The following is a 14,747-nucleotide window of genomic DNA, read 5'->3' as shown; positions in this document are numbered from 1 at the left end:
ATGTATACACCACTTGATTGTAAAAAAAAAACCTGCAAAGCAGTTTACAAAAGGTAAAACAATAAAATAATTAAAATAAATACAACCATACTTAAAAACATACAAAAGTTAAAATACAAAAACTTAATTTAATTCTTGCACTTAACCCCATAGTTAATTGGAAGTTTGAGTGAGGATAGGAAAAGTGTTCATTGTTGTTATTCAATTCCATTTTAACTTGTTTTTGTTTGATCCAGTTCTATGTTGCTGTTTTTTGTTAATCAGATCACGCGGATGATTCCAGTTTATCACGATCAACCTCTGTTGCCACAGGACTAAATATAATGAAACGGCCAAAAGTTAAAACAATATTTCCTCACACCGCTGAGAGTAACAAGACTCTACTTAGTTTTGCACAGGGAGATATCATCACACTACTTATATCTGAAGAAAGGGATGGCTGGCTGTACGGAGAACATGATGTGACTAAAGCGTAAGTTAATCCGCATGTCTCCTGATTCCAAGATGAGAAGAGAGTTTTAAAGCAGTGGAGCTCTCCATCCCCCACCCTCGTTTTATTGTTAATGATGCTTAAATGTTCTGGATGCTATCAGCTGTAGGAATGCCAGATGGACCTACAGAGAAATTTTGATGCCGGAGCAGTTTTGTAATTTTAAAATCAGAATTAAGAACCCCTAGCATATTTGAAGGACCACCTGACTCTATACATACCTGCCCTGATTTTATTATCTTCAATAGAAGGTGTACTGTAGGTCTTCAGAGTATCTGAGATGAAGATACTAAGAGATACCAGAGAGAGGCCTAATTGGTGGTGGGAGCCCAGTTATGTATTTCTGTCCCCATGCAGGTTTGCCTGCCACTTACAGTATTGCCCTTTTGGCACCAGGCAAGGTGCATTTTTATTGTCCAGAGCTTTTTAGCTACAGCTTCAATCCCATTGGCTGCATTATGCTGCTTTTGATGCCCTTTTCCTTTACGTTTCTGCATTTACGTTTTAATGTCATTGCTTTTTTAAATAAACCATCCTGGGAATCTGATGGAAGCATGCTGTGTCTCACAGTGGCACAGCAGATGCTTCCAGAAAGCCCACAATCAGGACATGAGCTCCCTTCCCCTGCTGTTCTTCAGCAACTGGAACTCAACTGTATCCTGCCTCTGAACCTAGAGGGAGCATGGAGCAATCCTGGCACGTGTACTGCTATTCCATACAGTGCAGTTGCTTTAAAGGATAGGATTTGGAGCTTCCATAAGGTGGTAATTTATTATTATGTTCCATTCTAGAAAAGGATGGTTCCCATCATCATACACAAAGCCTTTGGAAGAACCAGTGGAGGAGGCGATTCGTGTGCCAGTGCCAAGGTAATAATAATAATAATAATATCTTTATTATTATTTCCCCTAGGATTTATATAGCACATTTTAACACTTTCAAGGGATGTGCTTTTAAAACAAAAGATAAAAGCAGTCTCCCTAAATATAACTATAGACTCAGCTGTACAGCTGCAAATAAAATGTTTTAAATGTGTTGTAAGGTGCAGTATACAAATGTGACACTAGGTGGCGACAGTGAGCTATGCCAAATTCAATGTATTTTTCAAAACGCTTTTTAAAAAAGCATTTTCACAGCGGTTTTTATATGTGTGTAGATTCCATCTATGATCTTGCTTAAACGTTATTACTTACTTTTATACCTTTATTTATGTCCCATCTTGTCATACTTGGACCACTCTAACCAACCCCAAATAAGTAGCTCCGTTGAAATTAATAGAACTACCCCATGCTACATTAGTTATTATATTTTTATCCCATCCTTTCTCCCCTGAATTCATGGTGGTATACATGGTTCTTCTCCCATGCTTCAGACTTATAGCAACCCTGTGGGTGGAGTTAGGTTGAGAGACAGCAATTAGCCCAAAGCTACTCAGTAAAGTTGAGCAGGTATTAGGACTAAGCCCACCCCAGTTTACTCCAACACTACCATACCAGGCCTCACATAGTGCTAAGCAAACACAATCTATATTCAGTACAAGTTTACACCTGCTGTACTGGGTGCACAGTAGCTTGTCAAACAGAGCAAAACCGTATGTCACACCCAATGGGTAATTTCCCACTTGTAGGCTCTGTTTAATTTATCTGTAAGTGTGTGCAAGCATTAACGGACACAGTGGATTTTGGCAAACATAGGCTTCTTTCTTGGAAGGCACAGGGCAGTATGTAATAGTACACTCATCTCTTTCTGCCCATTGTGGTTTTCTGAGCATAAACAAAGTTTTAAGGAGCACAGATGCACAGTAGTTTTGACCCTTGGACACATTCTTCTGCCTGTCATTCTTCTTGAGTTGGGTATATGTCTTGCTAGATTAGCTATGCTTCACATTCCTAATTCCAAATGGGAAGACATGGTTTCTGCCCCTCAGAAAAATATAATATCTGAAGGCTCTATCTATAAAAATCAACTACTCTAACCCCAAGGAGCAAAAAGGAAATTCACAGTGAGCTGGAACTGCCCTGTTCATTGTTTCTATTAGTTTTAATGGTTGCTTTTCTTTCCTTTAGTCCTGCACATATCCGAAGCATCAGCTCAGTAAACTTAGCAGAGAGAGGTACGGTTATCCTTCCCCCACCAGATTACTTGGTACCTGGACAAACAAGAGCAACTTCAGAAGCAAGGCTGGAATCTTCTAAAAGTTCTACCCTTAAAGCACCAGTAGCCAAACCAGAAAGTACCTCTCTTGTGAGTATACCTGTGAATTTGCATGCTGCCTTCTGAAGCATTGTTTAGTTTTGTGCAAATCTCAATGAACATGGAAATATCCTCATGAAATATGAGATTATATCCACCTCTCTTTCATATATTTGACTCCATAATAGCAACCAGTAAGTAGCATTTCTCTGGAACATTGACTTCAAAAATATTTGGAGAAAATGCATATTGCATATTTATTTTTAATCTTCCTTGAAAGGTTTCGTGTGCTTTCCTGTAACAGGTTTGTTTAGAGCTAAAGCACACACAATGGGACAGATTACTTACAAGTCCTAAATGTATGTAATTCCATAGCAAATTTTCTCTTGATTCCAGATGTACCTCTTTCCATCAAATTAATTGCTAGACAGGGTTCTCAGCTAGTTACTGTACCTGAATTAAATGGAGAACCAGTAGGACAGAATTAAATATTTAATAGCTACAGTAACTTTAATTAGCATTTCAGGTGTCAGGTGTTTGAACTGGATAAGAGATCAAGTGGAATGCATCCTACCTTCTTATTGATCAAATCGCATGCCACTAAAATCCTGGTATAAAATTGGAATCTGCAACATAGTCTGAGTACTCTTGTCAATATGTAGCTTTTTAAAATTAGTGACAAAAGTGTGCAATCAAAATGTGGAAGGTATTTAAAGGCAAATGCATAGACAGGCATTTTTAAGTCACTTTTCAAAATAGATTAATCATCTATAAAACATTATTCGATTATATTCAATATTAGTCCTATGCAGAGAAGACCCACTAAAATTAATTTAAATGGCTGGCTTAGATCCATTAATTTAAATGGGTTTACTCTGAGTAAAGCTTAGTTGGATGCAACCTATTATTAATTTCATTTTTGTATCCCTCCTTTCCTCCTGAAGGAGCCCAGGATAGCTAAGAATAACCATACAGAGTAAATCAATACAAACAATGATTAAAACCAAAATCAGCAACTAAAGCAAAATGTAGCAGGCAGCATTTTTTTTAACTGCGCTCCAGCTATGCAGCAAAGAGATGAGGGAACCAATGTTTTCAGTTGTCATCTGAAAGATGGCAATGTGAAGGAAAACTGAATCTCCACCAAGAAGAGTTCCACAAATGGGGTAGTGCCACTGAGCAGGCCCTTCTTCACCATTCCTTCTGGCTTACAGCATCCAAAAACCTGATAATTATATAATGCTTTTCTCTCAGTCTTATATGCTGCTTTCCATGCAAATCATAAATACACAGAAAATGCAGAAGACATCAAATGTATCTGCATTCCAGTTAGAAGCATAATGACTTGTGACTAGAAACAGTTCAAATAAGTACCCCGAAAACATCAGCAAATCTCTAAAGGCTTTCTTAAAAGAGGGAGACCTTGCAGGCTGAAGAAAGGTATTCTGGATCATCAAATTCCAGACTTTCATAGTTCTCAAAACTGGGTGATCACTTTTTGTATACAGAGAGTCACACTTGCAGGGAGAAATACAGCTTGAGTTGTTTCATTCCAGTTGTTGGGCATTATGTGAAAGCACATTCTCCAGAGCACATCCCATTGGAAGCAATGAGAGCCGTGCAGATCCAGAGCAGTGCTCTTACTGATACCCCATTTACTCCAGAAAGCTTGTTCAAGAGAACATCCTTGTGGATTGTGCCTACTGTTTTGTTTAACCCAGGAGGAAAAAGAGGCTGACTTTTTTCATCCTAGTCAGTGCGGCTAAAGTACTTAACATTGACTTAGTCTCTGATACAGTATAAAATAGTGAAAACAAAAAAAATTCCTTTCGTGCATGCACACAAAAACTCATACCAAGAACTAAATTAGTTGGTCTTTAAGGTGCTACTGAAAGGATTTTTTTTTTGTTTTGACTATGGCAGACCAACACAGCTACCTATCTGTAACTAGTATAAAATAGTGGTTGTTCACCTTTTTTTGGATCACATTCTCCCGTGGTCAATCCTCCAGGGGGGCAAACTGTAAATGTGGGTGTTACTAATTAAAAAAAAATGGATTTATTTTATTTGGGGGGTTCTTGGAAGGGTCATATTAACCCTTTCACATTACAGAATCACAGCAGGGAACCCACAGGAATGGTCAGTAATAAGAATATATATTTTTTATGACATGGGTGAGTGAGGGGCTTGGATGGCCACAAAAAGACCTTTTGGCAACACAGTATCTAACTGGGGTGCCTATAGGAGTATCAATAAGCTTATTTTTTAATTTTAAAAAGATAAATTTGAGTTATAAGGTGTTTGAAGGCGCACAAGAAAACCTTTGGCAGCAGTGAGACAATGACATGAGTCCTACTCTTACCCAGTCAGCAAGAGTTTTCACATGGCAGAAGAACAGTTAAATGTCCACTTATACTATGTTTTACTATTACAAGAATAAGCCTCACAGTGTCTAAGGCATGTATGTTCCATACACAGTCTTTCCTCTCTGGTGCAGCAGCAAAATCAAAGCTTCTGTCTTAGTTAAACCGCAGCTTGGAATGAACCCTAAACCATCACCATTCTTAATTCTGCTAAGTTGAAACAATACATTTTTGAACCAAAGTTCATGAAGCTTGTTTATTTCAATTAGCCACCATTAAGATTAATCACACTTTTTTCCAGACTTGGATGATACAGCAAGCTTCAGTTAATGAAAACAGAAGCAAGCACTTCCAAACTCCTCCTTGTGGCCATGTTGGAAGGGGTGGGGAGTATCTGAGGCTTACTGGAGCTCATTCTCCTAACACTAAACTATGGGATACTGATAAATCTCAGCTGGCACATATTTTGTCATGCTTTGCAGTCTTAGCTTCTTTGGATAAAAGAAAAAGTCTTAACCATCGTGCAGTGTCAGAATTCTATATTGACTCACTTAGGTCTGCGGTCAGCTAGTGAGACTAATTTGATCAACAAATAGTCCTTTAACAGCAATTATGAGAGCAAGAGTTTTACAGATTTATTAGACTGGAGAAAGTTGCTAAGCAAGCAGTACAGGGAGTTCTTTGTGATTTGTTTGACAAGCAAAGAGGTGACTAGAGCCCAGCTAAATTACTCTATGAATTGAGCATCATTGGACTGTATTTCTTGCCATTAATTTACCCCAGTACATTCTGGAGGGACTCATCTTTGGAAAAGCATTTTATGAGGACATAGAAAAATTAACAGGCCATTCTAAGCTGTGTAACTTGAATATGGAACCAAATGCTGTTGTGCAAATTAGAGTACTGGTGGCGGGAGAGGTGGTCAGGCAGTCCCTTTGGTTTTTAAAATTATATCCGCTGATTAATAAAACAACTTCCATTAAATTAAAGGAACACTGAAGTAAAACAATAGAACAGCATTCATTAAAACTACAGTCAAGCAACACAAGAGTTCAATTAAAATGAGCCTGTATGAGCTGGCCCTACTACTGTCATGTGACATCAGTGGGCCTAGTTTGGGCCTGATCCGCATGCCACACCTTCAGTTTGTAAGCTGCCTTTTATGAAAAGGCTGCAGGTGGGATCATGCCTTGCCACTCTGTTCAGCTGCTTCTCCGCCTTTCTCCCCTCTGGGGACTCAAGGTGAGTTACAGATAAGCTATGTGATGTATATCAACATAGTCGAGTGAGTGCTGGCAGTAATTCATGTTTCATTAAATATGTCGTTTTTAGGCTGCTCATTTCTCTCAGGTATTTTAACACTCAGAAATAATTTGATTGCTTGCAGGGAAACATATCGACATCTTCTCCTTTTTTTGCATTGATTTATAGAGTTAATTTATTCTATCTCGTTGTGTACCATAGGTAATAATAAAATGAAACCTATATTAGCATATGTTTGTGTGAGAAGATGATACATTCTGTTGAAATGGGAGGATTACTCTTCCATTGTCCTTGCTGTGAAACTGACTACATTTGTAGCCTTGTGAGAGAACTGCAGTGCCACCTTCTGGGTACAGAGGGTTGTTGCACTACCTCTCTTTCAAATCAGAACCAGTGAAGGCGGTGAAGGTCCTGTGGGAGTGCCTGGAGGCGGTTGGAGGTTGGATGGAGGCTAACAGATTGAGGTTGAATCCTGACAAGACAGAAGTACTGTTTTGGGGGGACAGGAGGCGGGCAGGAGTGGAGGATTCCCTGGTCCTGAATGGGGTAACTGTGCCCCTGAAGGACCAGGTGCGCAGCCTGGGAGTCATTTTGGACTCGCAGCTGTCCATGGAGGCACAGGTCAAATCTGTGTCCAGGGCAGCTGTTTACCAGCTCCATCTGGTACGCAGGCTGAGACCCTGTCTGCCTGCGGACTGTCTTGCCAGAGTGGTGCATGCTCTGGTTATCTCCCGCTTGGACTACTGCAATGCGCTCTACGTGGGGCTACGTTTGAAGGTGACCTGGAAACTACAACTAATCCAGAACGCAGCAGCTAGACTGGTGACTGGGAGCAGCCGCCGAGACCACATAACACAGGTCTTAAAAGACCTACATTGGCTCCCAGAACGTTTCCGAGCACAATTCAAAGTGTTGGTGCTGACCTTTAAAGCCCTAAACGGCCTTGGTCCGGTATATCTGAAGGAGCATCTCCACCCCCATTATTCTACCCGGACACTGAGGTCCAGTGCCAAGGGCCTTCTGGCGGTTCCCTCACTGCGAGAAGTAAGGTTACAGGGAACCAGGCAGAGGGCCTTCTCGGTAGTGGTGCCCTCCCTGTGGAACGCCCTCCCACCAGATGTCAAAGAGAACAACAACTACCAGACTTTTAGAAGACATCTGAAGGCAGCCCTGTTTAGGGAAGCTTTTAATGTTTGATGTATTAGAGTATTTTAATATATATTTTTGGAAGCCGCCCAGAGTGGCTGGGGAAGCCCAGCCAGATGGGCGGGGTATAAATAATAAATTATTATTATATTATTATTATTCCTCCCAAGGGAGCCCGGGGCCTTATCAGTGTTAAAAACAATACCATTAAAAACAAATTAACAACATATTTAAAACATCTGAAAACTATCACCTGCTTTCACAGCAATAATTCCAAGGTTGCCAGGAACAACAGCTTTCAGCCGCCTAACACCTCGGTAAACAGGAGTGTTTTAAAACTCTTCCTGAAAGGTAACAAAGAGGAAAACAGACACACCTCACCCAATATGTTATTCCAGGCACCTTAAGGCAGGCCTGCACAACAATGTGTGGCCACACATCCTCCCAGAGGACTTGATAAACTTGATAAATGTTTTCGTTGCTTGCCTGAGTTTTTAGAAACTAGGATGGCGGTTGTCAAGCAGTTGGCAGGACACAATGCATGTCTTGTGGGCAGGGCCGTCTTTAGCATATGCGCCGCCAGGGTGCAAAGATCCGCCCAGCACCCCCAAATTTAGTTTAGCCACCCCCAAATTATTTGGGAGGGGGGAGGCCAAAGTTGTTGACTTTTTTAGGGGGGGCGAACTCAAAGTTGTTGAGCTTTTATTTATAGGGGAATCGCTCACCTATAACAATGACCCAGCGGAAAAAAATGCTTTTGTTTCCTGACTTGTTGGGAATATTTGACGCTAGGGAGTAACAGAGCAACAAGGGTGGGGACTTTCGCTCCATTGCTTTTCACTGCCGCCAATCGAGAGGGACAGGTATACAGTAGGTATACATTTGGCACGTCCCCAGAATTTGGTGTCTGGGTGCCCTGCACCCCTTGCACCCCCGGATAAAGACGGCCCTGCTTGTGGGCTGCTTTCAACTGGGGAAGTTGTAGGTCATACAGCTCTGCCCCAGGGAATCCACAGAACACTTGGCTTCTGACAACTGTGTTGCTTGTTAATAGGTGCTGGTCCTATTTTATGTTGTTTGGCTTCAGCAGCTAGTAAGCAAATCTTCCCCAGTGAAACTGTGGTTTTAACCACAATGGCTATGGTTGAAAGATCCAGATGAAAGCCTGGTGAAATTGTTACTGCGAATGTGTTTCTGCCATCCGCTTTGGCACCAGTCAGTGCAGCTTTCTTGAAAGCCTTGATCTACTGCTAACAGTCACATTGAAATGGCAGCAACAGGAGGAAGTAGTAAATAATACTCACAAACCTATCTTCTTACCTGAATATCATATAATTCCTGGTATTAAGTGCTTCATATTATGACTTTCTTTCCATTTTCAGAAACCTGACATGAATGGCATTATAAAGCCACCTTTCCTAAGGTAGGGGTTTTATTTATCTTTTTAACATAATTAAGAGCATGAACCAATGTATAAGTCTTGAAAGGGGGGAATTGGATTTCTTGGGGATGGCTTTTTTCCCCTCCATAGACTCTAGCGATTGATTCAGATTACCCTACTGGCTTTTCAGGAAATGAGTTGAAATTATCTAAGTTGCCATATTGCTTCTGGGAGAGCAAAAAATGACAGATGAATTGATTCAGCAGCAAATCTCAGTCCTATAGTGCAGGCAAATGCAGTGCTAGATCTGACTCTCATGGAGTCTGCTCAGATTTTTCCTGGGTAGTATTTTATGCTGAAAGTAGAGTGGGGGCTGAAAACAGGGTAAGATTAAATAAGCAGCAGTGAGAGCTGTTATGCAGAACAGTATGGGGAACTTCCTTTCTTGTTCTATGTAAATGAGCCCTCCCCGTTGACCTGTTATCAGTTCCATTTTAAGCTAAAACAAATTATAATTGAGATTCTACAATCTCAATTTATACTTCAGACAAGCAGTTATGAAAGAGAAGTGCGTGGCCAGTAATGATTTTTAAAAGTTTAACTGGGTCATCCTATTTTATTTTTACTTTATGTATTTAAGAAACTCTGTAAAGCCAGCTAGAACAAAGCACCAGGCTGTGGCTCAAGGTCAGCAGTGACAGTGTGGCTAACCAGATTCCTGAAACATACATGCAATGATGCTGGCACCATGGAGCCAGTGTGGTAGTGTAGTTAGCATGTTAAGCTGTGGTCAAGGAGCCCCATGTTCTAATCCCTATTGGCTCATGAAGCTTCCTGCATTATCTTGGGAGTCATTCCCTCTCAACCTAACCTACCCCACAGAGCTTACTTGTTGTAAGCGGGAGAGAAGAACCAAGCCCACTGCCTTATGCTCCCCTAGCATCTTGGAGGAGGTGGTATTTGATATAATAAAGACAAATACTCAAGTGGTTTTATCACCTCCTGTGAGGCTAGACTGGAGTATACATTTATGGGAAGAGAATGAAAGTTGGCCCTTAGATCATTCCTTCTTGATAAGTACCTTGTTGAGTTCCACAATAAAGTGTTACAATATACTTTCAACGTGTTTATACTGCCTTTCAGGCAAGCCTCATAAAGTAGTTTACATAAAATTATTAAGGCATCAGTGAACTGTGTTGTTCGCTTCCTTCCCAGGCTTCTCTAAATAAAATGATCACTTCGCCTTTGGCATTCTACTCCACTACCCCCAATAACTACCACCACCTTGCAAGAAAACGCTCACCTGGAGAACCTTAGGATTATATAATTCCAGAGCTGGAAGGGGCCACAAGGGTCATTCAGTCCAAATGCCTGCAAAGCAGGAACCTTTTGCCCAGCATGGAGCTGGAACTCACAATCCCGGGATTAAGTGTCTCATGCTATACTGGCTGAGCTATCCTTTCTAGCTGATGAAAAGTGGAGAGAGACAGGGCTTCTCCTTTGCTGGGTCACAACTGAATGTGTGGTCCCCAGCTGCCATCTCTTCTTCCTAGCAGCAGGTCCAAGTGGAAAGGGCAGGGGGATTGGGCATTAGACGGAAATAATCTGCAGTCAAACCCAGGAGTTTTGACTTCTGCTGTTTTTAAAAGCTGCAACAGGTCTTTTCTAAATGCCTGCCCCCTCACCCCCCAATTTTGTGAAAATTATAAGCTTCCTAACTACATATTTTGTATGGTTCCAAATATTGTAGTTAAAATTCTTGTGGGGTTTTTTTTATTACAGTGGAGAAAATCCCTTTGCTACCGTGAAACTCCGACCAACAGTAACAAATGACCGATCCGCGCCAATACTTCGATGAACAACAGTAACCCCTTTTTACCCTTCCTTGTTAAACACTGTCTTCAGCAATATGATTTTCAAATGCTATCTGAAGTTGTTGTTTTTAAACATTATTTAAATGTAATTAATGTGTACAGTAGCACTGGAATGCTGACTTTTAAAAAATATTTTTGCTTCCTATATCAGCTAATTATTGATGGGTTAAGATGCTTGAAAAATCTCTCCATATTACAGTGTGCCTTGTTTAGGAAGACAGAATTGTCAAAATAGGGAAGAGGTTTGAGTAAATTGTAATTACCAGCATAATTGATCATTTATTGCTCTGTGCAAGTTGTATTGATAGTCCTATGGGTAAGTTCCAATTATTATTTAAGTTTGCTTGTACCGTTTACTTAGATACATGAATACGCTTAGCCGATTTTTTAATAGACAAGCCATTTTAAGGATTGCCTTAACATACGATAGAATACTATGTAAAGCAATAGTCTTTGTTTCTGCTGGGTAAGATAAATGTCTTAGAATAAAGTAAGAATAAATATTGATCTTCTGAATGTTCAGAGAAGTGTAACATGGTTTGCAATATGCCAAAGCACAATATTATACTGTCTTCCTTTTAGCAAGATTCTATTGAATAGGACTGACTGAGACAAATTCTTTCAGTGATAAATAACTACAATTAGAAATCCTGGCTATTCCTTTGCTGTGTTGTCCCTTTTTCAGGAGCACGACCCTCAGACGTTGTCTCTAAAGACAGGTTGGTACTTACGTAATGAAATACGGCTCATTACTGTATAAAGAATAATACTTCCAACACTACATATAAAAAGCACATGGATATATTTACATTTTACCTTTTTGATTATTACAGAATAACCAGGTAGCTTCAAGCCAATGTCTTAAAAAGTGGCTAAGGGAATTTTACAGAAAACAAACGTAGATTGACATTCCTCCACCATTTTCAGATGAACATAGAGACATTCTTGTGTGTACATACAAGTATTTAAGTGATATTGGGAGCACGGCCTGAGAGGCTATTGTGCGTCAGGGAGTTGAACACACAGGGCCCAAGAGATTCTTCAACAATTTTGGCAAGAGTTTGGCATGGTAAAACATTGAGGGTTATCGAGCCACAAGGTGATCTTAAGTACTTAGCAGATACATCTACCCTCTCTCTTCTTCTAGATCATCTTGTATTTACATTTCATCCCAGATTGTTGATAATGCAGGGCAAACCACTACTTTCAAAAGTGCAAGGTAGAAAATGCATTTGTATATAATTGGATCCGTTCTTGCACATACAGCATTATAGGTGCTTCTGAGCTTTACACAGAACTTTTCATGCCATGATTCTGATGAACAGTTCTGAAGACTTCATGTTGTTTTGCCTATAAAAGTTGCTCAGTTAAATACCGGTACCTTGCCTGTTACATATACAAACTATGGAACAAATGCAGTTTTTAAGAAGGGGGCTCTTTTTTTTAGCTCATACCTATGTTTAATTTTTAATCAAAACTTAAATCAAAATCTCTGACAAATTGTTTACAAGCTGGGAGGGGACACACACTAGAAGTCATTGTTTTTTATTAAGTTTCATCTTTGAAAATAGCACACCTATTAGAAGTGGAATGCTGTGCTGAGCACCTCTAAGTAAAACGCACATAACGTGAGGGGGGACAACATGCTTAACTTTCCATCAATCTGCAAAGTCTGTTACTCTAAGATACCATTTCTTTGCTTCTCTATTTGTGGAGGTATTTGGTTACTTACTGGCCTCTTCTACAAGCTTTTAGCAACCACAACAGACAGGGAATGTGCCAAAACAACTGACCTGAACAATAAAGGGAAAGAGAGTTAATGACTATAACAAAACATGACTTGAGATTTCAAACTGGTCTATTCCACTCTTCAGCTCTGCAAGATTCTGCAAAGCTCTGTTTTGGGGTGACTGGTAAAGGGAGGGTGGAAAACAATCTCTCTTATCTCAGCATAAATGTTACATGCCAGCTATTTTGCTTCCTAAAGTCAGACGTTATGTGATCAATTAATTTTTGGCGTTGCCATTTGTATCACATACACAAGAGTTTTATAGGCAACTTTGGTAGTCAGCTGTTCTCAGGGTTTCAGCTTTAACTATTTTGGACAGGGCAGGGCTCTAAAATGCGTGGCTGACAATTTAAATCAGACCAGCTAGAGGCTAAGTGGGGATGGGTGAATGATGTAAAACATCTGAGTGGCACTAGGTTTGGAAAACAGTTAAAATAGGACCCTGATGCAGAATCAACTCTCCCCATAGCCCTAAAGCTCACTGTGTGACTCTGAAACAATAACTATCTCTTGGTGTAACCTACCTCACAGAACTGTTGTAAAGAGAAAAGGGAGTGAGGTAGAATCATATGCTGCTGTGAACTTTGGAAGACAGGATGTAAATGTAACTACCAATGACAACTACATAGAAAAGGTACTATGAAAATATACTCTGTCACATCAAAGATTGGGGAACTTGTGGCCTCCAGATTTTTATCCACAAAATATAGTGAGTTTGGTTTTTGGGTACCTGAAGGTGGGGTTAATAACTATTTCTTAAAACAGCAGCAACACACAAATAGCTTTTACAGTATATCTTTCAGAAGGAATTTTAGATGGGGCAGGTGAACTCTGATTTCAATTTTCAATAAGACTAGGTATGTGCAGCCCCTTTGTGTATAAGCAAGTAGTTGTTTGGGCTCCAGTGTCTTGTGAAAACATTTAAAAATTACTCTGGTGCACAGGTAGTTACCTAAGCGAATGGTCTTTTTTGCTAAACCAAATGCAGATGATTAAGGTTGCTTGGGAGCAATCATGTATTTGATCTTAACTACTAGAAGAAGCATCCCAGCAGGTACTGGAGGCCTTCTGTTCATAGTTGTGGCATAACTTCCAGCTGTAGTTCATGTCCAGTTTTGCTCCTGGTACGGAGGTAGCCATTCAGAGCAGGGCTAGCCAACAAGGCGCTTTCCAGAAGTTGTTAGCCAACCATCAGGGTTTTGTAAGAGTTGTAGTTTATGCTGGCTGAGGCCGATAGGCTCTGGAAAGCATCACATTGGCTGCTTGACTGAGGGCAAGCAGCTTTTATATCTGCAAGGACTAACTAAATCTCTCTGTTTTAGATAAGAACCAGCAGTCCACAAGCATTAATGTGCGTGCATGTATTTTTCACTGCCCTGAGCTTCCATGCTTAACTCTACAACCTTCATTGACATAGACATTAGGGTTTTTATTAAATATTAAGAGTGCAAAGCACACCCAGTCCCCTTTCCAGAAGCCAAGCTCTGAACTGGAAGATCTTAACCTAGATTTAGAAAGGGGATGTGTGTCTTCTGGAATATGTGTAGCACTGATAACATCACAAACATGGGATACATATATCCCATATGTCCAAGGCTGGACATTAAGAAGCTGTGTTTGGAGCAAGGCAGTTGCTTAAGATAATGTGCTGGTCAAATAAATATAACTAGTGGTACCTTGTGATAAGTTCTGTCAAGTATATCCAAAGATGTGGCACATGTCAAGCATTGTGTTAGAACTTGTAGTACTACCCATGAGATGTGTGCATTTCACATGTGAATTAAGGGCAAACCAGCTGACTCCTAGCTCACAGCATTCCAGACACACTTCACATGTTAAACCAGTTTGCGGGATTTGGAGGCTGTAGGTTCAAAGAGGGGCAGAGCCTAATCAAGGTGCAGACAGAGTACTTGCACCCCTGTAGTCCCAGAAGTAGCTTTTTAGGTATGATGATGCTGAGACACAAATGTATGTGTGTAATGCATAAACTGTGTGTTGTATTCATGCTATATTTTTCATAAAAAAGACAAGTTGCAGGAAACAAATTTGTGTTTTAATTGTAACCTGCTTTGGGAACAACTGAAAAGCCAACTATAAATTTCAAATTAAATAAAGGTGGAGATGAAATTGGTGGCGAGTTCGGACTGCATTTATTAGGCAAAGATGCCTAATGGAACAAGCCTACCTTAGCTTGTGGTGGTTTGCATTGGCGCTACTAAATTTTATTTCTCTTTAGAAGAAAGAGCTG

General features: G+C 40.2%; 1 protein-coding gene across 2 annotated transcripts in view; it reads left to right on the top strand.

Moving 5' to 3' along the window:
* BAIAP2L1 (BAR/IMD domain containing adaptor protein 2 like 1) overlaps window positions 1-14,626 on the top strand; it is a 66,013-nt gene extending 51,387 nt beyond the window's left edge. For both annotated transcript variants that reach the window (XM_081889232.1, XM_081889233.1), the window contains 5 exons: window positions 265-472; window positions 1,282-1,359; window positions 2,557-2,734; window positions 8,838-8,878; window positions 10,619-14,626. In XM_081889232.1, coding sequence (XP_081745358.1) covers window positions 265-472; window positions 1,282-1,359; window positions 2,557-2,734; window positions 8,838-8,878; window positions 10,619-10,694 — 581 coding nt within the window. In that variant the 3' untranslated portion in view covers window positions 10,695-14,626. The remainder of the gene's footprint in view (window positions 1-264; window positions 473-1,281; window positions 1,360-2,556; window positions 2,735-8,837; window positions 8,879-10,618) is intronic.
* Window positions 14,627-14,747: the final 121 nt, after the last annotated feature.

The sequence above is a fragment of the Podarcis melisellensis genome (genome assembly GCF_964234715.1).
Source record: "Podarcis melisellensis genome assembly, chromosome: 14".
Classification (NCBI taxonomy): Eukaryota; Metazoa; Chordata; class Lepidosauria; order Squamata; family Lacertidae; genus Podarcis; species Podarcis melisellensis.
This window is presented reverse-complemented; position numbering and strand designations above follow the sequence as displayed.